This window comes from Bipolaris oryzae, assembly GCF_000523455.1.
Source record: "Bipolaris oryzae ATCC 44560 unplaced genomic scaffold scaffold_13, whole genome shotgun sequence".
Lineage (NCBI taxonomy): Eukaryota > Fungi > Ascomycota > Dothideomycetes > Pleosporales > Pleosporaceae > Bipolaris > Bipolaris oryzae.
The window spans coordinates 98,332-113,020 of record NW_006911289.1 but is presented as its reverse complement, the minus strand read 5'-3'; the positions used below and the strand labels follow the sequence as shown (position 1 = coordinate 113,020).

Below are 14,689 nucleotides of genomic sequence, written 5' to 3'. Positions count from 1 at the left end.
TTAAAATACTTAAGGGTCAGCGATTCGCTCGAAGTTGGTGACTTCGGACCACGCTTCTCCACCCTTTCCTTCAACAACACACTCTTGTCAACCATGAAATTTTCTACATTCCTTGCTGTAAGCTCGGCATCCCTTGCCCTTGCGGTGCCTGCGTCCCCTATTCAGAAGCGCGCAGACTTCTGTGATCAGTGGGGCTCTCAAGTCAATGGCCCCTACACCACGTACAATAACCTTTGGGGCAAGGCTGATGCTACTTCCGGATCTCAATGCACTGGAGTTGATGGTCTCAGCGGCAACACGCTCAAATGGCATACCTCGTGGTCATGGGCTGGCGGGTTCGTTACACCCTTATTCATATTAGCATTGCGTGTCTAACCGGACCAATAGTCAGGGAAAGGTCAAATCCTTTGCCAATGTAGTAACAAAGATCAACAAGAAGTCTCTTGCGTCGATCAAGTCCCTCCCTTCAGTCTGGAAGTGGACATACACCGGCAGCAACATCATCGCAGACGTAGCCTACGACCTCTTCACCTCGAGCACACCGACCGGCAGCGAGGAATACGAAGTTATGATCTGGCTTGCTGCCATTGGCGGCGCTGGTCCCATCTCCGCTACTGGCAGCCCTATCGCTACCGTTACTCTTGCAGGTAACAGCTGGAAATTGTACAATGGCAAGAACGGCCAGATGAACGTGTTCAGCTTCGTCGCTGAGAAACAAGTCCAAAATTTCAGTGGAGACCTCATGGACTTTATCAAGTATCTTACTTCCAAGCAAGGCCTTCCCAGCAGTCAGATTCTGATTAGCGCTGGTGCTGGTACTGAGCCTTTCTCTGGTAGCAATGCCAAGTTGGTTACCAGCGCATTCAGCTTAGCCGAGAACTAGATATCTTGTCAGATCTGAGCACTGAGCGCATGGATGCTGAGAAATTCTTGTACATATCTTTTCGTTGTGGTGGAGTATGGGACTTTGGTCTTTGTATATACTGATAGGACTATCTTATCTTGGACCACGTCGACTTGTCCCTTTCTTTATTCATTCGAATGAACATACTCAAAAATTGCTCATAGCAACTAGCTTTCTCTTACATTGTGTAAGTGTCTTAACACACAATCATATTGCCAGGGGTGAGCTTCTACAGCACCTTCTGCATTAGTGCATGTCAGTGCACCATGCCATGTTACTGACAAGCTTTGGTTGCCGAGCACGTTCGCCCGTCCGTCTCCTTGCAGCCAATAGCATTGGCCTGTCAACGCACATGTCCTCAACTAAGCAACGCTGTTCTGCAGACGTACTGTACCCCGGCATCGCTATCGAATGAACGTTGGCATGATTATGCTCGATGACGATCTCATCCTCTTCGACTATCCTTCATTGCCATGTCCGCCGCGTTGTCATCCATCGTTTCTCCCGTGTCGGCGCCCCAAATGCCGCAGCATGCCAGGTACACGAACTGTGATTGGGATTTTGCATCCCATCAATACTTGTTCCCGCGGGCCATGCAGTAGTATTGGAGAAACTTGCAGGGCTAGCTCCCCGGTAACCCGGAATCCAACGTCATGGAAAGCTACAAAAAGGCTATGGACGTCCAAAATGCTTGATCCCCCAAGCTTGAGCGGTACTCTCCTAAGGTACAAGGGACGTTTTTCAACATGAAGCTTCAATTCCTTTCGTTGCTGCCGCTGGCATCCGTTGCTAGCGCCAGCTGGTCCAAGAATCTGAATTACCGCTCACCTTCGGAACACCACCCGGCTCTTGGAATCTCAATCCACAAGGTGGCCAAGAGGAATGATCCAGCATCCGCATATGAACCTTCCAGCTTAAACTTCACCCATGGCATTGCCTCGGGAGACCCATACCCAAACAGCGTCATTCTCTGGACACGCGTTGCGCCTCAAAACGACAACTCGCAATCCAATGTTACAGTTACAGGCTACGCACCTCTTTTCGACCACGACAACGAAAAGTATGTACAGGTGTCCAAGTCGCCAATTTGCGTGGAATACAAGGTCTACGAGGACAAGGAATGCTCGTCGACGGTGGACTCGGGCAAAGTATACACCAGCTCGGATGTTGATTTTACGGTCAAGGTCGAGGCCAAGAACTTGAAGCCATTCAGCACGTATTACTACCAGTTCAATGTATGCAATTCGGACAATAAGAGCCCTCTTGGCCGCACCAAGACCACGCCAAATGCCGACGACGACATCACTGATGTCAGGCTTGCTATATACAGCTGCTCAAACTATCCATTTGGCTTCTTCAATGCCTACGGTAACCCCGTGCGAAAGGTATGCGATACTACTTTTCGAGTCGAACCTGCCCTGAACTAATTGTGCTACAGGACTCTGTTGATTACGTCGTTCACCTTGGAGACTACATTTACGAGTACAAGAACGGCGAGTATGGCTGGGGTAACAGCATTGGCCGTATTCCCCAACCAGACCGTGACATCTACACTTTGTACGATTACCGCAAGCGACTTGCAACCTACCGCACCGATTTGGATCTTGTTGCTAGCCACCAGGAATTCGCATGGATCCCGGTTTGGGACGATCATGAAGTAGCCGATAACACGGTATGCTCGTTCTCTCTTCTTTACCAAACTTAATTTAACAATCAACAGTATCGTGACGGCAGTTCCAAACTCAACAACACTGAAGACTCCTTTATTCACGACGGGGGCGTTTCCGTCGATCAGCGCAAAATGAACGCAGTTCGCGCCTACTTCGAATGGATGCCTATTCGCCAGGTTGACATGGATGATAACCTGCGTATTTGGCGGTCCTTTTCCATTGGCAAACTGGTCGATTTGATCATGCTCGACACACGCCAATACGATCGCTCCATAACCGACCTCTATTGGAACACTGACTACATCCACGAGATCTCCAACGACGCCGGCCGCTCTCTCATGGGCGCCAACCAGGAGAACTGGTTCTACCGCAGTCTCTCGCATTCGGCCAAACGCGGCGCAACATGGCGCGTTGTTGGCTCTCAGATCGTCTTCTCGCGCCTCAACCAGTCCGCGGCATACGGCGAGGAGAACCCACTCAACTACGATGCATGGGACGGATATCTCGCCAACAAGAACCGCACGCTGAACCATCTCTACAGCAACAACATCAACAACAACATTTTCCTCGCTGGAGATAGCCACGCTTCCTGGGTCAGCGATCTCATCTGGCTTGACGAAAAGAACTACGATCCCACCACTGGCGCCGGCAGCATCGGCGTTGAATTCGCTGGCTCGGCTGTAACTTCGCCCTGCCCTTATGGTGCAAACATCTCCCTTGCAACCGCAAACAACTACTCGTCCATTATTCAGTCGGCAAACCAGGAGCTGCAATGGCAAGACTTGTACTACCGCGGTTACTTTGAGCTCCACTTCTCGCATGATGAGCTCACAGCCAAATTCTTTGGTCTACCAACGGTAGTCACGCGTAATGGCTGGGAGATCCCTCTTGCCAACTTCACCGTCAAGAGCGGGGAGAACAAACTCCAGCGTCCCGTTGCGGGCGGTGTTGTTGAGAGTGGTAGTTTGAAGGGAGGAAAGACGGTGCAGAATAATCTTACGCTTGATACTAACAACGGAACTTGGTTTGTTAGTCATGCCGACTTGTCTGTTTTGTAAGACAATCAGAAAGAAAAAATCTAGTGGAAAATTGGGGTTAGACCTGGGTTTATTAGAACACCAGAGAAGAAGAAAAGATTCTAGAATTTGTCATCTTGACTAAACTAATTCTAATATCATGATGTATGCTAAACAAGAAGAATAAACTCTATGCTCTATGTCTAGCAACACGGCATCTATCTATTCGTACCCAGCTGGTTCGAGCTTCTCGGGGAACGCAGGCTGATCCAAACGACTGGTGCATGCAGCCTTCCAGTTCTTGGGCGTGTATTTGTCCACGATGCCCTTGAAAGCTTCGAGCGTGCAGAAGGTCGTGTCGCCTTCGAGATGCTTGCCCGCTGCTTTGCAACCTGGTATCTGCATGATTTTATCGTTGTACCTGATTCGCACGTAGTAGTCGTTCAACTGGTCGCGCTGGGTCTGCGTAAGGTCGGTCAAGGGCTTTCGCGCAATGCCTTGGGGTGCGAGACTAGCATCTGAAGCGATTTTTGTGCTCCCAAAGAGGGAGGACCACCAGCTTTGGCTTTGGGGCTGTGGGTTCTGTTCGGGCAGGGGAGGCGTCGGGGTGACAGTGCTGGCACCTCGCTTTCTGAACATCTCGACGGCGACATGGGATGTGAAGGGCGGCCAGTTCTCGCCTTCAAATGCGCCGAGCGACGTCAACATTCCGGCCAAGGTCGTATCGTGACAGCCGGACATGGCAAAGCGGATGTTTGTTTCGCCGCCTCGGCCTTTGCCTAGCTGGCCATCTACACCGCCTACCTCGACGATCCCCGAGTTTCCGTTACGTTCGACGCTGCCGACCATGCGGGAGGTGATGTCGCCCATCAGACCGCCGATACCGAGCATACGGTACTCGGACGACTCGGTGTAGCCCTTGTACCATTCTTCCACGGCAATCTTATCGATGATCGAACGGGCTTTGGGATCGTAGAATGCCTTGGGGAGCTTGGTTTCCGGCCCGTGAGCGTCAGTCGCATTCAGAGTGTCCATGATACCCGAGAGCCGTGGGTGAGAGTCAACAGCGACATTTTGTTCATTAGGCATCCATTTCGAGAGGACTTTGGAGAGGTAACGCATATCGTCCGTATCGTTCCATCTATCAGCTGCGCGCTGTGCAAATGCACGGCTGAGCTGAGCAAAACGCCTACAGCTTGCGTCGTTGGGATATAGCGTCTCATCCGCAGGTGTCCTAGTGATGATGGTAGGAGGCGGGAAATCAGAGGTTCTTGCTGAGGGCGGGTAAAAGCCCCAGAACGCCTGCTGAACGGACTCCAGAGCACGTGGGATAGGCGTCGCGCGTAAGTAGATCATGTCGCTATCTGAAATCAGCGCTGGCATGAACTTGAGCTGATCGATATAGAGATGGCGGAGTCTTTCGCCCAGAGCTAGTGTTGTCTCTCGGCCTTTGTCCGTGAGTTCGCCTGGTTGGCATATCGCATCAAACTCGCCCTTGGGTCCCGAGGCAATGACTATGAGTTATTAGTGATGGTTGCTTCGATGGCTAGGGGTTTGCTACCTGGCCCATCGTCCATGCCAAAAGTCTCTAGTCGCCTCCGATATTTGAGTTGATCCCATTTCGAGAAATCCTTGGTGTTGAGTATTACGCTTGTCAGTTGGCGAGCAGAATTGCAGTATGGCCAATCTGTGAAACCGTCAGATCAAACTTTTTGAATTGCTTGGTGGCTATCTCATACATGCTGGGAGTCCCGTCTGGTATTGTTGTTAGCGATTGTCATGTGAAGTGCGGAATCAAAGGCTTGTCTACGTTTTGAAAGCGAGGTGACACAGGACTTCTTTCGCCTGGATACTCGTGTCAATACTGGCGTGCGTGGACGATTGTACCATGTTAGAGAATCTGACCATGACGTAATAGCTATATCTGATTAGTAAAGTCGCAAAGGGAAGTCACAATCATCTGTCTTACAATCTGTACAAGCTGCAACTCGAGCTCTCTTGGATACAGCTTCTCAAGCTCGTCCTTTGAATAGGGTTGACGCGGGACCAAGGTAGTCATGACTATATGAACCAAAAGAATTGTAATTACACCAAGAAATCGGCTTCTGGAATCCGCGAAAAAGCAAAGCCAGGTTGAGTCCGGTGGAAGACGTTCTTTACGACGCATGCAATCACGTGAGGCGTGCAGACGTCATTGTGTCTCATTGGCCGGCGCTATTCCGCTCAGTCTCACCATGCATCGCGCGTAACTTTGGCCGTCTTTTTGAAATCCATGAAGCTGCAACGTCAAGCCGTCGCCAATTGGTCTGTCAAAACATTGAGTTCATTTTCCGCGCGCATGAAGACCTGATCCGATCCAGTTGTGTAAGTGAAGAATACATACGCTGAAAAGTTTCGTTGCTCAAATGACTGACCACAATTTTAGTATCGGCTCTCTTCGCCCGCCGTTCGAGGCATATCAGGACAACATGTTGGGCGCATACGTATGTCGCCAATGCCGGACACGTCTTTCCCGAACCACCGGTATCGCTCGGAATTCTCAATGGCAATCTCGAACCATATTCACCTCGTTGCGCCCGCGACCGAATACTAGGCCAGATGAAGGCAAGGCAGAGTCTACGGTTCAGGAAGAGCAACCCCCTGCACAGGATTCAGTACAGGGTGGATCGACCACACGAGTGACATTGCAAAGACAGCGACCGGCTGTGCGGAAAACAACACAAGATGAGCCAGACATACAATACCCACAAAGAACGAGCCAGCGGGTACGCCTCAGCCGCTACTCGGGTCTATTGGACGATAGTACAGCAGCCGACTCTTTATACGAAGACTTTGGGCAAGAAGACACGTACCAGGAAACAGGACGAACAGAGGCATCAAGTGACAAATTGACTTACGCTGCTCCAATCCGTGAAGCTCTCGAGAACGGCCAAGTCCGAGGAGCCTGGGATTTGTTCGAGAAGACATATACAGAGAAAGGATGCAAAGCCCTGACCGAGCCAACCTATCCTGGAGAATTAGTGAGGCAAGAGTTTGTTTTCAGCCGTCTTCTCGGATCTGTCACGGGAGCGTTTTGCGTAGGCAGGAAAAGCGTGCAAGTCACCCCGACCCAGGTGCTATTCAAATACCAGCAACTTGGTATCGCTCGCCCCGAATACTGGGTCAGGCCAACATTAGCCCGTCTAACACATGAGGTGATTCAGGCTTTAGAAACTTCTCAGCAAAACTTGCCATTGTTGCTTGATGAGTTGATTTCTATATGGCGACTATTCTTCCAATGCATGAGATCAGAAAGCGATGCACTTGAGGCCATCAGCGAAGACTGGTCTCTGCCACCTCTTGAGGAAATGCCCGACGTGTACGACGTTAGAGATTTTAACATACGGTTTCAGAGGTATATTCCCAAATATGTCACTAGACCCGGATTAGGCTTTTGTGCTGTATACCTGTACAGCATTTCGGACGCTCTGGAGCCGGCCATCCAACAAAAGGCAGCGCCCTTTTTACGTTTTCTTGAAAGGCTACTTGCTAAGTCGCGTGTGGATACAGTATTCATACACACTCAAATGTCGGACCAATTTAAACAATTGCCAGTCAATTTTCGGCAGGAAGTAAGAGCAAGGATTGAGGCAGCGCCCCGAAAGGCCATGGTAGCCCTTGGCAAAGAGGGCGAAGCCTCCGATGAGATGACCAACCTAGAAGCATTCCACATGAAGAGCATAGCCCGTGTCGTTCAAACCATGACATCGGTCCCAAGGTTAGACCGCATCTGGGAAGAGGTCCAAGAAACATACCTTAGCGGAAACAAGACAACGATTCCCCGCTCGGTATACAATGGCTTCCTTTCCGGTTACTTGACTCTTTTCAATTCACAACGTGCGGTAGAAGTGTGGAACCACATGATGGCACATGGCGTCAGGCCAGACGTACAGTCGTGGGTTGCTCTCCTGAATGGGTGCGCCAAAGCAAAGGACCTCAATGGGTTCAATACCATGTGGCAAAGGATGGTAAACAGCGGTATCGAACCAGAAAACTATGCCTGGACAACACGGATCAACGGTCTAATGTCGCTGCGACAAATTGATAAAGCGCTGGCTGCGATGGATGAGATGGGCAAACGTTGGCTCACAGCAGAATACGCCACGAACAACACAAAGACACAGGGCAAGGGTCAAAAAAGCGCCAACAAGAGCCCCGGCAAGGCTGTGAACAAGTGCACAAAACCTTCAATCGAGGTTGTCAACGGAGCGATATCGGCCATTGTACAGATACGTCCCGAATCAATGCGCCACGAGAAACGTGTAGCATATGTGCAAAAGATTCTTGGGTGGGCAACAAACTTCCAGATTAAGCCCAACGCCATTACCTACAACAGTTTGATACGACTGTACCTACTGGCCAAGGACACACTGACTGCTTTGAGACTTCTATCGCAGATGGAGAAGGAAGGGATTGAGGGCGACATTGCAACGCACACAATGCTCATGAGCGCCGCGTTTGAGAACCAAGTGTTTGACGGGCAGACTGAGCAGGAGCAATTAGAAAAAGTGCTGGCGGTCTTGAACGACCTCGAAAGCAGCGGGTTGAAGCTGAACGACCACGTCTACTCGACAGCCATTGACCGGCTGCTCAAAGGATACGCCAACGACACAGCTGTGCGCGCTGTCATGGAGCACATGGCGCAGCGGAATTTGACACCCTCAGCCCACGTGTACACGTCGCTGGTAACCCACTACTTCCAGTCTGAGCCGGCGAATCTGGCCGAGGTGGATAACATTGTCAATCTGCTCTTCACGGCGCCACGCATGCCAAGCGACCGCATCCTCTACGACCGTCTGGTAGAAGGATATGCGCTACATGGCGAGGTAGGCAAGATGATGAGTGTGCTGACACGCATGTCGAAGCAAGGGCTGCTCCCCGGGTGGGGTGCGCTGATCGCAGTGGTGCGAGCCTTGGTGCAAGAGGGCGACTACGAGCGTGCGCGTGACGTGGTTCGCGACGTCGCCAAAGGCGAGGGCGTAGCGAGAGGCGGCATCCTGGGAGACAGGAATATGGAAAGTACCTTTCGTAACTTGGTGAGCAGACTGGGGCTTGGCGGGGAGGGGATGGGCGATTTCTTGGCGAGTGCGAGGCAGAGGAGTAGTGGCAGTGTTGTACATCACTTTGTGGAGAGGGAGGGTCAAGACTCTTCTTCGTTGGCACAACAGCAGCAGCACCATGTGTCAGACGAAGGGGCGGTCGAGGAAGATGTGCATGGTTTCTTGTCCAAGGAACGTGAGCCTGAGCTACGGGATCATCAGAATCCTTGAAAGGCTGTGTGAGATGGACAGTAGCTTTTTTAGTTTTGCTCCATTACAAAGAACGCAGCATCTCCAGCCGAGCACATAACCAGCATACTGGGGGGGGGGTGGTTGCAGTATTGAAACTTTGTGCAGTGACATCCTGATAAGCCTTTATTGCAAACGTTCTTTTATCCGCTTATCCCCCAGTTAGGAGCGCTGCTACTTCCCGGTATTGATACCGGGAAAGAAAGAAAAACGTTCCAACCCGTCTTTCAGATCGATGGATCCAGAAACCTTAAGATCGGAGGAGAAAAGATGTCCGAAAGATTGGGCAATAGATGCTCGCATGACATAATAGCAGGGGTTCCGATGTGGGGACCAGACGATAGGAGGCATTAATTATGGTCCCGAACATGACCAATCACCTAGACGATGGAAAATATTTTCTTTTTTCTTTTTTTCCTTCACTCTTCCTTCCCGCTCGTCTTTGCCAGATCCTTGGAAATGCAGTCCAGTCCAATTGATCGTGTTCCAGTGCAAGTCATTCGACCCGCGCAATTAGGGATCACCAAAAAAAACTAGTTTGGAGTAGTTATGTAAACCGGAATATTAGTGTGTAGCAGTAGGGTAATAAGCGCCCCCCCTCTCCCCTCTCTCTATTTAGTTACTGGGAAAGAATAAGAGAGAGAGAGTTAATTAGTAATTTGACACAGGCAAATTAATTTGATGGTTGGCCACTAGTAGTGAGAGCCGGTGGAGGGTGTACTAGTTAATACGAGCATCTTGACGAGACACGTGTCGCACCTACATTGTCTCGGGGGATGGGGTTTCGAGCAGCATGAGTGGTAGTGGTGTCAAAGGACGGGTGTTGATACAGGCCTAGGGGGAGGTGGTGAAACAGACTTGTCTTGTCACTTGTACGGGCTGAGGGTTATCCCACTCGGGAACGGAGTTGCAGGGGTTTCAGGGTGAAGAAGGGCATGCTTCTGTTAGGGTTTGGATACGGGCCGAATGGGCAAAGGGCGTAAGCATAGCCGTTAGCAAGATATAGGTATATGCTTTTTGATAGCGGCGTGAGTGGACAGTGTTAATATGTGTTGTTGATTGGTAGTAAGTATGCGCATGGAACAGGGCGAGCGAAATTTGGATATGAGGGACAAGTGGATAACTTGACGATATGCCATGTTCCACTATCATAGCGCAGACGGAGAGACTCTGGGGAACAAGGAACAGGAATGTAGGGAAATAAAAATAGGAGTTGGACGAAGAAGGACATGTGGGCTAGAAGGGGGTGATTAGCAAATGAGAAAATGAGCAGAGCAATAGAAGAGTAAAATGATGGAATGCAGCGACAGGCTCTCCTGCAAGGTGCAGATGGGGGAGGGGGGAGGGGGGTTACCACGGAGGGAAACTCCAATGGGCCATGACGACATGGACGATCACAGTCAGGGGGGGAGTTCGGCTTTTTGCAGGGCAGGTGCCGTCGAGAAACGTTCCCAAGAAGGAGGTTGCGGAAGGAGGAATAAGGCCGGCCAAGAAGGATGTCAGCCTTGTGTGATGGAGGCGGGCAGGCAAGTATAGCCTTACGCCGCCCAAGAGGGATGTCAGCCGGCGTATAGGATTAGCGTGTGAGTGTGGCAGCATACTTCCTGGTGCTGTTCATCTTCGCGAAGTCGGAGCGAGGCTTGTTGTTCCTAATTTTATCCACACGTACATGGCGACAGATGGACTTGGACATAGGCCGCGTCATCGGCTCTCATGTGAGGATCCAATAGTTGGTTGGCAGGATCAAGTGGCGCAGTGCATGCTGCCATGAAGCCAGTGCAGTCAAGTGCAAATGCAAAACATGAAGAGTGAGTAGGCAGTTTGATGGAGTCTAGTTGAGTCGAGTCGAGCGTTGTTGAGACGAGGCCGATGGACGGGGACATGGCATGGGCAAACTATGGCCCAGGGTGTGCAGATGCCCAAGCAGACAGGTGTGAGGTTCTATTGGACGGCAAGCTCCGCGCGGTAGTCAGCAAAGTGACAGCTTCGACGTGGTTGACCGGCGACGGGCGTTTCGCAACTCTGTCGAGCTACCAATGACAAAGACCAGCGACTCGTCGACGGTGCGCAAGTTTCTGCGACTGCTATCACACAGACTACTGTACTGCACATAGTTCTGGACCGCCGCTGGAGCCGGGTAGGGAGGGCATGCGAAGAGTGTGAGTGCAATGTATGGTTGTGCACCACACACACACCCCGTTCCGGCGAGCGGCTTAGGCAGCCGCCATCCAATCATGCACGGTGGCGTACGGACAGCCCAGATGGGGGAAGGAGCCAGAGCCAGCGCTATTGACACGCTGATAAAGGACTATAGGGCGGGCAAGCGGGCGGGAAGTAAAGCATGTCCGAGTATTTGTATGTGCATGTGCTATGGGTGTAGATACTGTGTACCCGTAGCACAATACGTACTAGTGCGCATATGCGGTATGAGCGTAAACGCGCGTTGGCGTGTCAGACGGCGGCGATGGCTGTGGCTGGAGCGCTGCGACGACATGCCGACATGCCGTTCCGGTGTGGCTGACTGGCTGACGGGCTGACGGGCTGACTGGCTGAAATGGCTGACTGCCAGACTGCCAAAGCAGGAATTGCCGCAACGCTGGCCCAAAGCGGCTAGCGCGAGCCAGATGACAGCACAGCCTCAGTGGTGGTGCACCATGGCGGCCCCTGATTGGCTGCACCAAGCGTCGGTGTCGGTGCCGCGAGCCCGAGGGTGCATAGCGCTGCCTAGTGCAATATCGTGTGCGAGAGTCGAGGGCAGATGGGACGAGTGTCGGTATCAAAGATTGTGTGCAAGCAGCAGCGCAACAAGGGCCGGCTTGCCAACTTGTCCCTGTCGTCCCGATCGTCCATGTGCTCGGCCGTGGCGTCAAGGAGCGTTGGGGGGTGTTCCCGGCGCTCAGGAGACGCCAGACCAGGGCGGCAGCCAACGCTTGGTAGGCGTTGATCGCCCCCGGCCTTGACCAACCGGCGCCGGCCTTGTCCTGCTATTTGCAGCTTTGCAGCCAGAGACTCCGCCTCGATTGTGAAACGCCTCCCCGACGGGCGGTGGAGCCCCCCAGCACAAGCAAGACCCGCGCCCGTCCCTCGCCCACCCAACCCATTCCCTTCCCTTCTCTTCTGCCTGCCTGCCAACTCGACACATCCTCCTCTCTTCTCCTGCTTTTCCTTCCGACCCTTCCCCACATCCGCCCGCCATCCCTCACCCAACTCTTATTGTCGACACTTTCCATCTGCGCGCCCACCCTTCAGAACCCCCTTTGCACACAGACGCTCCCCCAAGGTGCGGACCCTCCGGCTCCCATCTTCCGTGCTTGAACAAGGCCCAGAAACGAGCTGACGACGACTCCTAGCCAGCCTAACCGCTCCTGTCGCCCTTCCCACTGCCCGCACCGCGACGTCCCCAAGACACGACCTGGTCTGCCCAAGGGCCGCCCAAACACCCAGCCGCGACTCCCCAGTAGTCAAACAAACAACATGGCTACCGCAGTTCAACCGGCCATGTCGATGGCGCCCTTCAACACCCTATCTAATCAGTGCGTCGATCCCAACGAGTTCTTCGACTTTGGTCAGATGCCCTCGCCCACCCAGCCCACCACCCTCAAGCGTGAACAGAGTGCTACGTCGGCTATGGGCAGCCCGACCAGCACCAACATCGACGACGACCTTCAGACTCCAGCAAAGCCTAGCCACGAGTACGAGCGCTTCAAGCAACAGACCGGCCTTCCCACTGGATCCATTGCCGGCCTCGCTCCCAACTACAACACCGGCTTCTCTCTCTTCTCCTCCTCCGGCCTCGACGAAATGGCCATGATGGGAGGCGACTCCATCATGGACGGTAGCGGATGGAACAGCGGACTCCCCATGGAAGTTCCTATGAACATGGGCATTGACTACCGCAGCAATAGCTTTGTCTTCAACGAAGGCTCCCAAGACGACTTTGTCGACCCCAGCGCCATCACTCAAGAGGAGGTACCCAACGTCAGGGTCTGGCCTGGTATGCACCAGCAACAAGCTGCCATGGCCAAGGCGCAGGCGCAGGCCCAGCAGCAGCGAGCACAGCAGTTGGCCCACCAGAAGCAACAGCAAGCCCTGCAACAGCAGCAACAGCAACCGCAACTACCCCAGTCCCGTCTGCCTTCCACTAGCCAAGCCAGCCGCAAGACTTCAAGCCCACTTAGTGACGCCCACACTGAAGAGATGATCACCCGCGTTGTCGCACAGATCCGAGCCGATAGCCAAAACGCCTCAACATCCATGCAAGACAACAACCAGGGTCTGCTCCCCCACATCATCCGCGCCAAGAAGGACGAGGAGGATATGGACGAGGATGAGAGGCTACTTGCCTCTGAGGAGGGCAAGAAGCTCAGCTCCAAGGAGCGCCGTCAATTGCGCAACAAGGTCTCTGCGCGCGCCTTCCGCTCAAGGAGAAAGGGTAAGCATATAAAACATCGATATATCTATATACAATCTCAGCTAACGTCGTTCAGAATACATTGGCCAACTTGAAGGTGAGGTCGCCATGAAGGTCAACGAGGCCAACGAGCTCCGCGCCCAGAACCGTCTTCTTATGGAGGAGAACGCCCGCTCGCGCGCATTCATCGAGCGCCTTCTCCGCCACCAGGCCTTCACTCCTTTCCTCGAGGAGCTCTCCCGCGATGAGTCTCTTCAGATCAAGGCTCCCATGACTGCCATGCCTACCTCTTCCGCTGCCGTTACCGCTGCTCCAGCTCCTGCCTTCCAGCCCCAGCCGCAGTTCAATGCCATGTCGCAGCCCGAGAACCCCCAAGTTAGCATGACTATGGCACCTGAACCCCAGATTGACTTTGCCATGCTCAACTTGAACAACTCCAACAACGCCAACGCCAACTGGAACGTCAACAACGGCTTCAACTTCCAACAGCCTGTTGCTTTCGCCGTTACCGAGCTTCCCGAGGGTCCCTCCAACCCTCTCGACACCCAGGCTATGTCTGGTAAGGGATACAGCGCCATCTTCAATGCTGAAGATGATGCGCCTGTTGAGGAGATCAAGGCCGACTACCCCGTCATCAAGAACCCTGTTCAATCTGCACAGCCCACTGCCGCACCCTTTGACGAGGCTGAGGAACAAGATGACGGGTATGATCTCTACTATTCCTCGCCTGCTCGCACCACTGCTACCTCTGCCCCACTTGAGGAGCAAGAGGTTCTCTTCACCAACCCCGAGAAGGTTTTTGCACACTACTCACTCGTCCTTTCCAATGAGGCCAACGAGGCACGACTTGCAGAGCGTCTAGAAAGGAAGATTGCTGCCATGAGCACCGTCATGCAAAGAATATCCGACATCACATCGATGTTTGACTCATAATCTATTGCGAATGCATATGGCCGTTTTTTCAACTTTGACTTTCTTGACGCTTCGACCAAGCCCTACAATTTCCCGTGGCTTCATTTCTTAGACTGTTTACACATGATTGGACGATTCCTTTTGTTACTCTTTATACCCAAGTCGGCTTTGTCTAGGTGCGACTTGGGTCGAACCACAGCGAGCGTGCATAGCTATTTTCCTTTGTTCATTTCGGCGACTGCGCAACGGTATCAAGCGTACATCAATCCTTTTGAATGGCGTTTTGACAGTATTGGGTTTTTCTTGTAGATATCTTATTGGCCCCGAGGTCAAGTGGGGATGGATAAGATGGAACAGGGACACGTAGACTGTCCATGGTGGGAGGCTATGTATGTAGACATTTGCGAGAAATCCAAATATAGTACCAAATATTTAAGAGCCACTTGGTA

General features: G+C 52.4%; 5 protein-coding genes across 5 annotated transcripts; 4 read left to right on the top strand and 1 right to left on the bottom strand.

Annotated features, from left to right (window-relative positions):
- Positions 1–93: 93 nt before the first annotated feature.
- Positions 94–883, top strand: COCMIDRAFT_1727 (glycoside hydrolase family 12 protein; the record flags this gene model as incomplete). Its single annotated transcript, XM_007685749.1, has 2 exons — positions 94–335; positions 388–883. The coding sequence occupies 2 exons, from the start codon at positions 94–96 to the stop codon at positions 881–883; spliced, it is 738 nt and encodes a 245-aa protein (XP_007683939.1).
- A 767-nt stretch (positions 884–1,650) lies between these two features.
- COCMIDRAFT_22851 (uncharacterized protein) lies at positions 1,651–3,632 on the top strand (the record flags this gene model as incomplete). Its single annotated transcript, XM_007685770.1, has 3 exons — positions 1,651–2,289; positions 2,343–2,576; positions 2,625–3,632. 3 exons carry the CDS (start codon positions 1,651–1,653, stop codon positions 3,630–3,632), a joined length of 1,881 nt encoding a protein of 626 aa, XP_007683960.1.
- Positions 3,633–3,812: 180 nt separating this feature from the next.
- Positions 3,813–5,649, bottom strand: COCMIDRAFT_84572 (uncharacterized protein; the record flags this gene model as incomplete). Its single annotated transcript, XM_007685819.1, has 6 exons — positions 3,813–5,104; positions 5,152–5,277; positions 5,330–5,345; positions 5,401–5,435; positions 5,496–5,508; positions 5,560–5,649. The coding sequence occupies 6 exons, from the start codon at positions 5,647–5,649 to the stop codon at positions 3,813–3,815; spliced, it is 1,572 nt and encodes a 523-aa protein (XP_007684009.1).
- A 409-nt stretch (positions 5,650–6,058) lies between these two features.
- On the top strand, positions 6,059–8,899 carry COCMIDRAFT_84451 (uncharacterized protein; the record flags this gene model as incomplete). The annotated part of the gene is made up of 1 exon (XM_007685818.1): positions 6,059–8,899. One exon carries the CDS (start codon positions 6,059–6,061, stop codon positions 8,897–8,899), a length of 2,841 nt encoding a protein of 946 aa, XP_007684008.1.
- Positions 8,900–12,391: 3,492 nt separating this feature from the next.
- COCMIDRAFT_22848 (uncharacterized protein) lies at positions 12,392–14,261 on the top strand (the record flags this gene model as incomplete). Its single annotated transcript, XM_007685769.1, has 2 exons — positions 12,392–13,349; positions 13,405–14,261. 2 exons carry the CDS (start codon positions 12,392–12,394, stop codon positions 14,259–14,261), a joined length of 1,815 nt encoding a protein of 604 aa, XP_007683959.1.
- Between the last annotated feature and the right edge of the window lie 428 nt (positions 14,262–14,689).